This window comes from Rhinoderma darwinii, chromosome 11, assembly GCF_050947455.1.
Source record: "Rhinoderma darwinii isolate aRhiDar2 chromosome 11, aRhiDar2.hap1, whole genome shotgun sequence".
NCBI classification, from domain to species: Eukaryota; Metazoa; Chordata; class Amphibia; order Anura; family Rhinodermatidae; genus Rhinoderma; species Rhinoderma darwinii.
In genome coordinates, this window is record NC_134697.1 from 56,226,000 (window position 1) to 56,238,828 (window position 12,829).

Consider the following 12,829-nt stretch of genomic DNA (forward strand, 5'->3'; position numbering starts at 1 on the left):
CCTCGCAAACTAATGCTGATTTTGTGCTTTAAGTTTATTTTTATTGAGCTATTCCTGGATAGAATCCTTTTATAAAACCTTAAAACATTTGTAAGTTTAACTTATGGGTCTAAAATTTCCTGCTATACCCCATGAAGGAAGAAAATGAAACCACTTTGGCTATAACAGGAGAGCACTCTCTCTGTAGCAAAAAAAAAGAGGAGCACATAAAATAATTGATTTTTAAATGCCTTAGTTAAAGCAGCTTTTTAATTTAAGAACCCACATATTCATACAGCAATGTTGCGGAAACAGCACACCCATAATTTTAAATGATTAATTCATTAATTTCACAATGATTCTCTATTATCCTTGGGACTGGAAGGCATGAATCCAAGGTGAGGCCAATAATTCATCTTCTGTGCTTTACAGAACCAGTTCAAATTTAACATCGGAAAGGTTCAAGTTTTCTTTGTTTATGGGATTAAGCTTGATGTTCACACTTGAGAGATTTTGCAAATGATTCAAAGCCTCGATAGGGATATCTGTAAAAAAAAAAAAGTAACAGAGCATTATGATATGTGCATGTATGGGAATTCAAACTCATATACAGTAAATTTGCACTTTATGAAGAAAAACATTGGGCATATCGATTACATATATCCACCTATATCTCACAGTTTTTGGCTCCTCACTGGACGGTTATTATGGCTTTAGGTGAAGTATACCAAGCACTGGAGGGGGCTAAAAAAAATGCTCACCTAACCTCTGTCCCCTCACGTCTTCTCTTTCATCTATATGCTTCAATATAGAGTGTGCGGGCAGAAGCTGGTGAGTGAATTCACTAGCTGTGACTTTCTGCTCCATTCATTTAGACTATGCTAACGATTATTACAGGCGCCAGCACAATCTTAGACCACTACATCCTTCCATATTTGTATCAAATAAATAGGAAGCCAACGAATAGGAAAAACCACCTTGTGCCTATGCTTAAGCAGAGATCTCCCTGTCACCTCTTATTCAGGTCCTCAGTAAAACAATGCACGGCATGCCAAAATAGGTACATGCTTATCTTCTTTATATATAAATTGTAATAATTTCACCATACAACAGCAGAAATAGTCCATAAACAGTAGCCACAAACTTTTCCCATGATGAAACAGCATTACATGGTGGTTTTGCAACAGTCCGTAATGCTCATAGAAAAATCAAAGTGGAGATGCTAGTAAGGGGGAAGGAGCATTTGACAACCTGTGTGACATTTCGGGGTAACTTCCCCTTTCTCGAGCATGATGTCACTGGAGGGAAACGGTAGAACGACTTCCGCCATGACCACTGCTAGGATTATGATAGCTAACAGCCGCTAACGCAGTCCATGGGGAAGAAGAATTCAGGACTGAATTAAGCTTCTCAGCTTTATTATTATAAGTGATTGTCCCACCAGGGTGTTTCTCAACTTCAGTTCTCAAGTACCCTCAAAAAGGTCACACATGTTCTCTCTATGGAATATCGTCAATTCATGATTCATGATTACAGAAGTTAAAAAGCGCTGGTCTACTGTAATGAGCAATCCTGCCCTTTCTCGAGTTTAAAAAAAAAAAAAAAAGACACAAAATGTAAAAATAATTTACGAAAGCAATACAATATAAATGAAATAGCAGGTTCTCATAAATATCACTGGGTTCGACTACAGGGCTACTAAGAAGCTATAAAATATGCTATCACTTTTATGGGCCATAGATCAGCAAAACACACACCAATCTGCACCAATACTAAATAATATTCCATTGTTTCTTTCATCAGCTTTGTGCCTTTGAGATTTCTCAATCATGAGAACGGGTAATTTCCAGAGAGATGATCAGAATTTTAAGCAGCAAATGGTCTCAAAGTTCAGCAAAATGCTTACAATTCTAACCAGCTCTTAAATAAAGTATGCGCTTTCTCATAATAATAATTCAGATACCAAAAATTAAATTTTTATGATCTAAATCTTAAGTGGCAAATATACAAATGTTCTCTCGTTAAACCTGTAATAATCGATTTGTTTATAAAAGTCTGGTATACAAGCTATGAACGGCTTAACTTTAGCATAGTCATTACCATCTACTATGGCTACAAAGTTTTGGGGCTTTGTTTTGCAGCCTATAGACATTGTGTTGCCGTGCATCTGTTGCCGGAGTGTGTAACAGTAACCATGAAGGGCTGACGATTTGTGAAGGAATCATTTCAAAATTCCATGTTTTTTTATTTTGTGTCAGTATACACGGCACAGTGTGATATTCATTTTTGTCTTATAGTTTGCCTTGTAATAATCTGCAGATGCGCTACCAACCATTAAGAGTTCAGCCTCCTCCAGACCAGTTACACGCTCCAAATCAACTTGGTGCCTGCAGTAAAGACAGCTGTCTTAAATGGTCACCTGTATAAAAGACTCCTGTCCACAGACTCAATTAATCAGTCTGACTCTAACCTCTACAACATGGGCAAGACCAAAGAGCTTTCTAAGGATGTCAGGGACAAGATCATAGACCTGCACAAGGCTGGAATGGGCTACAAAACCATAAGTAAGACGCTGGGTGAGAAGGAGACAACTGTTGGTGCAATAGTACGAAAATGGAAGACCTACAAAATGACTGTCAATCGACATCGATCTGGGGCTCCATGCAAAATCTCACGTCGTGGGGTATCCTTGATCCTGAGGAAAGTGAGAGCTCAGCCGAAAACTACAAGGGGGGAACTTGTTAATGATCTCAAGGCAGCTGGGACCACAGTCACCAATAAAACCATTGGTAACACATTACGCCGTAATGGATTAAAATCCTGCAGTGCCCGCAAGGTCCCCCTGCTCAAGAAGGCACATGTACAGGCCCATCTGAAGTTTGCAAATGAACATTTGGATGATTCTGAGAGTGATTGGCAAAAGGTGCTGTGGTCAGATGAGACTAAAATTGAGCTCTTTGGCATTAACTCTACTTGCCGTGTTTGGAGGAAGAGAAATGCTGCCTATGACCCAAAGAACACCGTCCCCACTGTCAAGCATGGAGGTGGAAACATTATGTTTTGGGGGTGTTTCTCTGCTAAGGGCACAGGACTACTTCAATGGGAGAATGGATGGAGCCATGTACCGTCAAATCCTGAGTGACAACCTCCTTCCCTCCACCAGGACATTAAAAATGGCTCGTGGCTGGGTCTTCCAGCACGACAATGACCTGAAACATACAGCCAAGGCAACAAAGGAGTGGCTCAAAAAGAAGCACATTAAGGTCATGGAGTGGCCTAGCCAGTCTCCAGACCTTAATCCCATTGAAAACTTATGGAGGGAGCTGAAGATCCGAGTTGCCAAGCGACAGCCTCGAAATCTTAATGATTTACAGATGATCTGCAAAGAGGAGTGGGCCAAAATTCAATCTAACATGTGTGCAAACCTCATCATCAACTACAGAAAACGTCTGACTACTGTGCTTGCCAACCAAGGGTTTTGCCACCAAGTATTAAGTCTTGTTTGCCAAAGGGATCAAATACTTATTTCTCTGTGCACAATGCAAATAAATATATATCATTTTGACAATGTGATTTTCTTTTTTTTTTTTTATATAATCTATCTCTCACTGGTAAAATTAACCTAGCCTAAAAATTCTAGACTGTTCATGTCTTTGAAAGTGGGCAAACTTACAAAATCAGCAAGGGATCAAATACTTATTTCCTTCACTGTATATACGGACTCAAGGTATGCTTTTGGGATTGCTCATGATTATGGCCCTATATGGAAAGCTAGAACATTCCTCACGTCAGCAGGCACACCTATCAAAAACTCAGAGCTGGTAAAAGTCTTAATGGAAGCCCTAATGAAACCTACTCAGGTAGCCATTATAAAAATAAAAGCACACACCAAGCTGACCACCATGGAAACCAAGGGTAATGACTTAGCAGATAGAGCAGCAAAAGAATCAGCCAAAACATCTGCCCCCCCCCCTGCTGCCACAATGACTGTACTACACCCGGAGGATGTGCGTGACTTTGTTAACCCTAAAATCTTACAAGTTCTACAGAAACAAGCCAGCCCAGAGGAACAGCGCACATGGCAGGAAAAAGGTGCCATCCAAAGAGGAGATGGGTTATGGACATTGAAAGGAAGGCTCTGCCTACCTAGAACGTTACATCCTATGATGGCCCAGGTAACTCACGGTAAGACACAACAGTCAAAAACAGCCATGAGTGACTTGGTAAATAGACATTGGTTTGCCCCTGATTTGAGCTTGATGGCCTCAAAATACACCCAGGGATGTATGATATGTGCTCACAATAATGTGGGAAGAACTGTAAAAGTACCTCAGATACATACCCCAAGAACTTTGTATCCTTTTCAGAGACTACAGATCGATTACATCCAATTACCAAAGGTGGGAATTTATGAATGCGTACTTTTATGTATTGACTTGTTTTCAGGTTGGCCAGAAGCTTTCCCAATGGCCAAAGTGACTGCAGTATCCACTGCCAAGAAAATAATGGCTGAAGTGGTATGCCGGTATGGAGTACCTGAGGTAATGGAGAGTGACAGAGGTTCTCACTTCACAGGAGAGGTAATGACTCAGATCATGACAGATTTAGGAATAGATCAAGCATTCCATACACCATATCAGCCACACAGGAGTGGGAAGGTCGAGAGGTTAAATGGGACTCTAAAATTAAAAATCAAAAAGGCAATGGTTGAAACCGGGAAACCATGGACCGAGTGTTTACCATTAGCCCTCTTTTCGGTGAGAGATACACCCAACAAAAGGACAGGGTTGAGTCCCTATGAAGTTTTATTTGGCTCGGTTCCTCGGCTAGGAGGTCATTTTCTTCCACAGTTGCTCCAAATGCAGTATGGTAGGTTAAATGATTATGTATGAGCTTTACATGGGCACCTTACTAAAATACATTCTCCAGTTTTCTCTTTCATTCCAGATCCAGACAATTGTGAAGACTTCATAAGCTTCAGCCTGGAGAGTGGGTTGTGCTGAAGAGACATGTGAGGAAAAGTCTTGACCCCAGATACGATGGTCCTTTCCAAGTGTTGCTAACCACAAGTACTTCGGTGAAACTTGAAGGAAAACCCAACAGGATTCACGCCAGCCACTGTAAAAAGGTTCTACATCCCGAGGAGAAGGACACGGAAGAACTCTAAAATTATGAAATTGTTTATTTACTTACAAGTACAATGTCTTCAATATAACGCGTTCAAGATCTGATTGCCCCTGGTACATTGGGAGAAGAGACAGGCAAGGAGTGGTCTTTGTCAAAATAGACCAAGGAGTAGTTAATTTAACTTATACCATGAATGTTAATATGACTTGTTGTGATTTCACCTATAGACAAACGATCGCACAGTTGAAAGTCACTTCAGCATTGAAATTTGCTGAACGAACGCAGGTGTGTCTGAATCCCTCTATACCAAGTCCCATGTTATTGAATGGGACCATACAAATATTTATGGGCACCCATATTGACACCAACAACAAGACACATAATATAGATTTGTCAGTTAACAGACCAAGGGTATGTATGGAACCAACAATCTTCTATGTATGAACCCTGTTTAATGGAACACGTAGACAACGTATGTGCATTCACAATAATACCTAGTGAATACCTACATGTATATGTTGAAATCAGTCCACAGCATATATGTATAATAACTAACACACCAGAAACTCTAACACCCATCCGTAAAACCGGTGCCTTTTCAGGATATATGTATAATATTACACACATAGAGTGGCACAACCAAACCATTGTGTTTCTTCCTAATATAGAAGAAACTTAGTACAGTATGGATACCAGAACCTTTACCCTACCAAAATCTTATTTTTCCCTTGAATAAACTTAGGAAAATATTACAAGGGTCTGACCAGGTGAGGAGAATGGTGACAGCGCACAATGTGACTTTACAAACGGTGAAAATGGCAGCCACTATTACTGGAGGCCATTTAACACATTTGGCATTGCAACTCCAGGATGTCACTACACATCATTGATATGACGTCTTTACAGGGTTCTCACCCACGGCCTCAAAAATTATAAGTTACCTCTTTCAACCACTTATATGTTTGATGATTTTGTTTGTGATACTAACATGTTTTAATTGTTATGCTTTTTGTAAAATAAGGACGGCTTTTGGTAGAAGACCTCTACCCTATAATGAAAGAGTTTTGTGACATATTAGGCCACGATCTATGGTGAATCAGGTTAAGAAAACCACTTCCGTGAGCCCTGCCTTCGCTGAAGGAAATAGCCAAAGTTCCGTTTATGGGTAATTCAGTAACCTAATTTATCACAAAAGATGGGATTTGTGAAGGAATAATTTCAAAATTCCTTGTTTTGTATTTTGTGTCAGTATACACTGCACAGTGTGATATTCATTTTTGTCTTTTAGTTTGCCTTGTAATAATCTGCAGATGCTCTGTAGATTACTAAGCTATTTTTTTTTGGCAGTAAAACAGTTTATGCAAGTAACATTTAGTGATCACGTGCTTAGTACAAAGGAATTCACTCTTTTCTGTATTCATCAGAGGGAGGGTTTCTCCTTTTGCAGACTACCCCCTATGAGTTATGCTCTTTGTTCCATGTGTCTTATAAATATACGCTGTATATCATAATAAATTGAACTCTTTCTTTCTGAGAACATGGACTCAGACTGACTGACTTATCAAGCTCGTGTATATATATTGTCGTGGCAGGTGGGCTAACACTTTTTGATCAAAATGTGCACTAAGAACCTCCCTATTTGTAAGTAGATTTAGCTTTAGTGCATATTTATTTATATTTAGTGGTTTAGGTGGCATTAGTGTTGCAGGGTGCTGTCGCCATTTTTTGTCTGCTGTATTTCTGCAGTCACAGGTGTTCTTGCACCTGCATACATTTTGTATCATTTAGTTGGAATGTGCTGTTCAATTTTTGTTGTGTTTATGGTATCCATATATGTGGGGTTAGTGACTGCCTCCACTTGTTGTTCTTGCACTCCTCCCATTCTGCCCTGTGTGATTTTAATCAGTTCAATGCTGGATCCTACCATCCCCAGGTATATATGTAGGCTTAGTCCCAGTTCTGGGTGTATGTGCAGCGTAGGTTCCCACCTTACAGAGGTCGCCTTGTCGTGGCAGGTGGGCTAACACTTTTTGATCAAAATGTGCACTAAGAACCTCCGTATTTGTAAGTAGATTTAGCTTTAGTGCATATTTATTTATATTTAGTGGTTTAGGTGGCATTAGTGTTGCAGGGTGCTGTCGCCATTTTTTGTCTGATATATATATATATATATATATATATATATATATATATATATATAAAAATAGAAATCTTGCAGCACTCCAAAAGTGTGAAAAATAAGTGGTTTATTCAGCCAACAAATAGCGACGTTTCTGTCCTACAATAGGACCTTTATCAAGCATAAAGGACCTTTATCAAGCATTTTTATATACTGCCTTGTCCTTGGATCTGGACGACTTGCTTGGCACCTACACATTTGTTTCTAGTGAGTGCTGCTGCTTTCTATTGATATATATATATATATATATATATATATATATATATATATATATATATATTTATATATATACCTTCTTCTAATTTGGAACCCACAGAAATCAAGGTGTAGTGGTACCGTTGCGACCACATGCTTTTTGCAACCATAAACCCTGATTCAGATGAGCGTGTCCGTTTTGCATCCGCAAAAAAATGGTCCATATTTAATTCATTTCAGTTCAGTGTGCCGTCTGTGTGCGTTCCGTTATTAATGTCTGCGTTGGTGCACATAATTATTATTTTTTTTCTCTGCATTCTTTTAGCAACTGGTGCATGAAACACGTACAGCACGCAGATTACGTCCGTGTGCTGTCCTTGATTTTTACATAACCATAGACTTCAATGGGCGACATGGGCCGCAAAGACTGACAAGAATAGGACATGCAGTGAGTTTCACACAACGGAAACACGCTGCGTGAAAAATCACAGACGTCTGAATAGCCCCATTGAATTACATAGGTCCGTGTGCTGTCCGTTTTTTCAACGGGCAGCACACGGACGTATACAACGCTCGTCCGGATCAGGCCTAATGGTATGTTTCCATAGGCAAGTTGTGCTGCAGATTATCTTCAACAGAAAATTTGCAGCGAAATCTAAAAATAAAACGCAGCTAAATGACAGAAATTCACAGCAAATAGTGAGTTTTTGTTGTACATATTGCTGCAGAAATCATTGCAGATTTTCCGCAGTGGTTTAAATAGCAAATTTGTGCATTTAGTGTGGAATTTCTGCTCCCCATTCAATTCTACGGCCCAAACATGCAGTATCTCCACTTAGAATAGCATAAATTGACATGCTACGGATTTAAAAGCTGCGCCACAGAACACTTTTCGCACTTCTTTTCTGCGTACTTTTTCCAGAGATTGTGCCTGAGATTTCGTATTCACTTTTCTGCTACTGTAAATGCTGCAGAATTTCCGTATAGAACTTTGTTGTGAAAATGTGTATCCTTCCTGTGAGCATACCCAAATCTAGTCACTTGTGGCCTGCTTGCTTTGTATTTCCGCAGCGTATTTTACTTTATAATGTAAGCCTATAGGAAAAATATTCCACAACGTAAAAAATGAAGAAATCTGTCTGATTTGCTGAACATTTCTCCCATTGGACATTGAACAGTTTTCTGCAGAATATTTTTACGCAGCGGAAATACAAGGCAAATCCGCCACAGGACTGAACCTAAGAGGTTCTCCTGCTTTGCTGCAGCAATATCTCAAGCTGCGGGATAGGCTGCCATGATTCTTTGTGGTACAGCTACAGGTTATGGTGCCATTCTACACCAGTCTTAGGCTTCGTTCGCATCCGCGTTGAAGGCTCCGTTAGAGGCCTCAGTCGCAGATCCGGCAGGGATTACCGGAGACAATAGCGCAGCATGCTTAGCTATTGTGTCCAGTTAAATCATGGACACCCTGACGGAAAGCAGACGAAACCCATTGAAGTCAATGGGCTTCGTCGGCTGCCGGCACTGTCCGTTGTGCAGCAGAACCGTTGCTTCCGTTATTCCCCTGTTCTGTTCCTCTGGCGGTGTGAACATAGCCTTATACTGATTATTAAAATGTAGAGATGACTTTTTATGTAGCTGTATGATTTTTGGGAAAAGTTGCTGTTTTTAAAAGAGGGCATTTTGAGGTACATTTTAAGGGGGAAAAGGGTAAAAATACCGGTTATACGGCCTTTTACAGAGTGCCGCTAACTGCCTCCGTACAAGCCTAAGAGACTCATGCGCACAGCAGTGTCTTAGCACAGAGCCCTAACACCCAGAGTTTGGCACGCTTTAGATGACGGAAAAATACTTGCCACCGCTCTATGGTGTCCCTAATACGAAGCTATACAACCTCCATGCACTGCCATACATACTCGGTGGGACTCTGTGAGTACAGAGGTTTTCTACATTTAAAGCAATGCCTACTCTAGCCCAAAAAAATAATACAGAGGTTACGTGCTTGTACCTTGCGACCAACGATGCCACCGGTGATTTAACATGTATGTGTATGTTATGTTTTATTTTTTTAGCTTTTTTTTTAATTTTTATTATTTCAAGAATAACATTTATTTGTTGAAACCACAACTTTAATGTTGTTACATAATAAAATATATAAGCGCTCAGGGGAAATATTTTAGTGAAGTAGTCACTGTAACATCATTGGCGGATCAATTTATATATAGACTGCCTTTAACGGATGATACACTCATGTTCTTAGTGTGTCAGCTGAATGATTTATTACCCAAGAGCTACCAGACTTCCCCTTTAATGTCTTCCGATTAGGTTTCATTGCTTTCAGAAGGTGAGTTTCCTTCTGTTTCTTGATGATTTGATGTGGTAAATATTGAATCAGAGGGGAAAAAAAAGAAAATAAATAAAAGCCTGGATAGTGTTCCTAGTGTATGATGAAGTGTCTTTGTGGAATGATCTGTACGACTTTTAATCTAAGTCTTATTTTTTCTTGTTTTGGACGTGTTATGAATATAGAAAGACCTATATATTTGTGCCCTCTTATCTGACCTTCTTTTGTGAGACGTGCTATCCAAAGTACAGTAAATGGAAAAAGCAAAGAAATGTATTCAATAAAGTGTTGATGAGATGTGAAGCGTCTGCACCGAGGCATAATTACAAGGATCATTATCATGGAATGAAAAGCGCTTTTGTTACTAAGCCTTATAACTTCACTTTCGGTTATTGTTGAGGTGCATTACACAGTGAACCCACAATTATGTACATGGTGACATTGTAACAATAGACAATTGCACCAACAAATATTGTGACTTAAATATCAACTTATAGCTAAAGCATTTTCTCAAACTTTTCCAAAACGGTTGATAAATCGAAGGTCCTTCAACAGTATTTATGAGAGCGTTGTAACAGAGAGAAAACATAAGAACATCTCGTTTGTAAATGCATTTACATTATATATAATAGTCATTGCAAATAGATAAATGGCAAAAAAAATAAAATATTACAGTTTGTATCAGAATTGTATTTTTCAAATTAAAGGGTTTTAGGAAATGAAAAAGAAAAACATGGCGGTCTTGTTCTAGAAACATATCCATTCTTGCGCTTAGCCTGTGTCTGGTCTTACTGCTCAGCCCTATTAACTCGAGCTGCATTACCAGACACATCCCATGGAAAAGAGTGGCGCTGTTTCTGGAAGGAAGCAGTCATTTTTTTCTAATTTCATACAACCCCTTCAAACTGCATGTATGAAAGGATCATGGGTACACTCAGGATGAACTGACTTGGGTTCTATTTATATAATCAAGTGGGTAAGAGAATAATGCATACATTGGAAATATTAACCTTAACAAGCAAGTAAGACGAGTGACTGTGCCTGTACATGCACCGGCTGTGCTGCGATTGTCTATGCTTCACCTGTACAAGCTCTACAGCTAAAAACTGCATTGCAGCAATTTACTGTTAAGTCATGTGCAGTTTTTCTGCATAGTTACCACACCGTGCAGCACCGCGGCGGCACATGTCCTTCGTTGTAGTTAATAGAAATGCAAATGTTGATAGGGAATTTTCGTTTTCAATAACGGAAATTGAGAATAAAGAGGTAATAGTCTGGAGATGCCCCCTATGACACCATGAACTAGTATGTCCTACTACTTAATCGCCAGTAACTAAACACACTGGGTGGTATTTATAAACTTTTCTGGCGTTCAAAAGTTGCAATTTGCGCAAAAATATTGTGTCTTTTTTTTTTGCCAATCTGCATACCAATAGGTCAATTGACACTAAAGGGATATTTTTAAATGAATATTCCACGTTTCCTTTAATAAGGTGTGAAAAAATTACAGGTAGGATCCAGTCATCCGTACTTCTGCCATTTATTAGAAGCTAATATACCCCATGCAACTATTCAAGTAATGGATGTGTTCTATGCTAATGAAATGTTGGTTTCATATTGGCAACACCATACAAATGTTTTATGAATACATTTTACTTAGACGTTTCGCTCTAAGGCTCCCCCTCCCCCTTACACAACTAAATCTCAGGGTCCTCATTTGAACCCTGGTAAAGAACTATGCCAGTTTACAACTAATTTGTGTATCCTAGCATATGAAATGTTCCATCTGCCAATAAGAGCTAAGGGACAGACAATTCCTGCATATGAGGACGGTGTAAAATCTGTTCCTTTGGCAATCACCTGGGGTCTGGATTAAGGATGTTTACGGCACATCCTTAATTGTTAACTATCTGATAATTGGCACTTGAAGTGGCATCTTGTAAGATATATACTGCTGTCTTTCAAATAATCAGGACCCGGCATTAATTATAAAAGGGCCGCAGTTAAGGTCATATCAGGACTTAATAATTAAAATACACAAGGGGAGGCTATAACAATGTGAGCTGAGCTGGCGTGGCGAATTCTAGTGCATGGGCGTGGGGATTCATAAATATGAAAAATGTACAGCACTTGAGTTATCCAGATCACGGTGGTGCTTTAAATTGCAAATACAAGTACTGAAAAGTATCATTTCATATGCAATCACCATTAGTCACGGTCCACCTATGTCTAACAAAGCAATAGTCTAGAATTAGGTTCTCATCTGATATTTAATCCTACATTACTAATGTGTTATAAAAAAAAGCTCGTAAAGGAAGAATGGAGATAAATTAGAAGAAGGAAAACTGCACAGACAATAGAAAAGTGTAATTTTTTGTTTTTTATATAAAAGTACAGCAAACGACATTGTTTCTATAACTTCTCTTGTCACAGCCCATATCTTACCTGTAGTGTCTAAAGAGGAGCAATAGAGGAGTCTTACCAATCTATTCTCCGATTTAGACCTAATGCATACTGCTTTATTATGGATCCATAATACAGTGTACATAGCCAATGTCCATTTACTGCCCTATTACATAGATATTCTCCACTAGGGAAGAATATGGTGACTAATCAAGGCTCCATATGGCAGTAGACGGAGTAACCTGGACCTGCAGGGACTCTGTAGGCCACTGTACAGGGTCACAGGGACACGCCGCTTTGATAAGGGAAGTGGTAACACCCAGTTATCAATTTATTCATACATTTTCAGGAGGAATAACAGAGGAATAACAATGCAGAGTTCTCAGAACAGATGTTTCAGTATTGTTTTGTGAATACTTGTATTCCTCATGAAATAACAGGATCTGTCCGCTCTCCTGACAAGTCTACTTAAAATTTGAATGGATTTACTAATGTCTTATGATTGAGGCTGGGTTCACACGACCTATTTTCAGACGTAAACGAGGCGTATAATGCTTCGTTTTACGTCTGAAAATAGGGCTACAATACGTCGGCAAACATCT

General features: G+C 39.2%; 1 protein-coding gene across 2 annotated transcripts in view; it reads right to left on the reverse strand.

Moving 5' to 3' along the window:
* Positions 1 to 215: 215 nt before the first annotated feature.
* LRRC20 (leucine rich repeat containing 20) overlaps positions 216 to 12,829 on the reverse strand; it is a 495,648-nt gene continuing 483,034 nt past the window's right edge. For both annotated transcript variants that reach the window (XM_075841568.1, XM_075841569.1), the window contains exon 5: positions 216 to 524. In XM_075841568.1, coding sequence (XP_075697683.1) covers positions 406 to 524 — 119 coding nt within the window. In that variant the 3' untranslated portion in view covers positions 216 to 405. The remainder of the gene's footprint in view (positions 525 to 12,829) is intronic.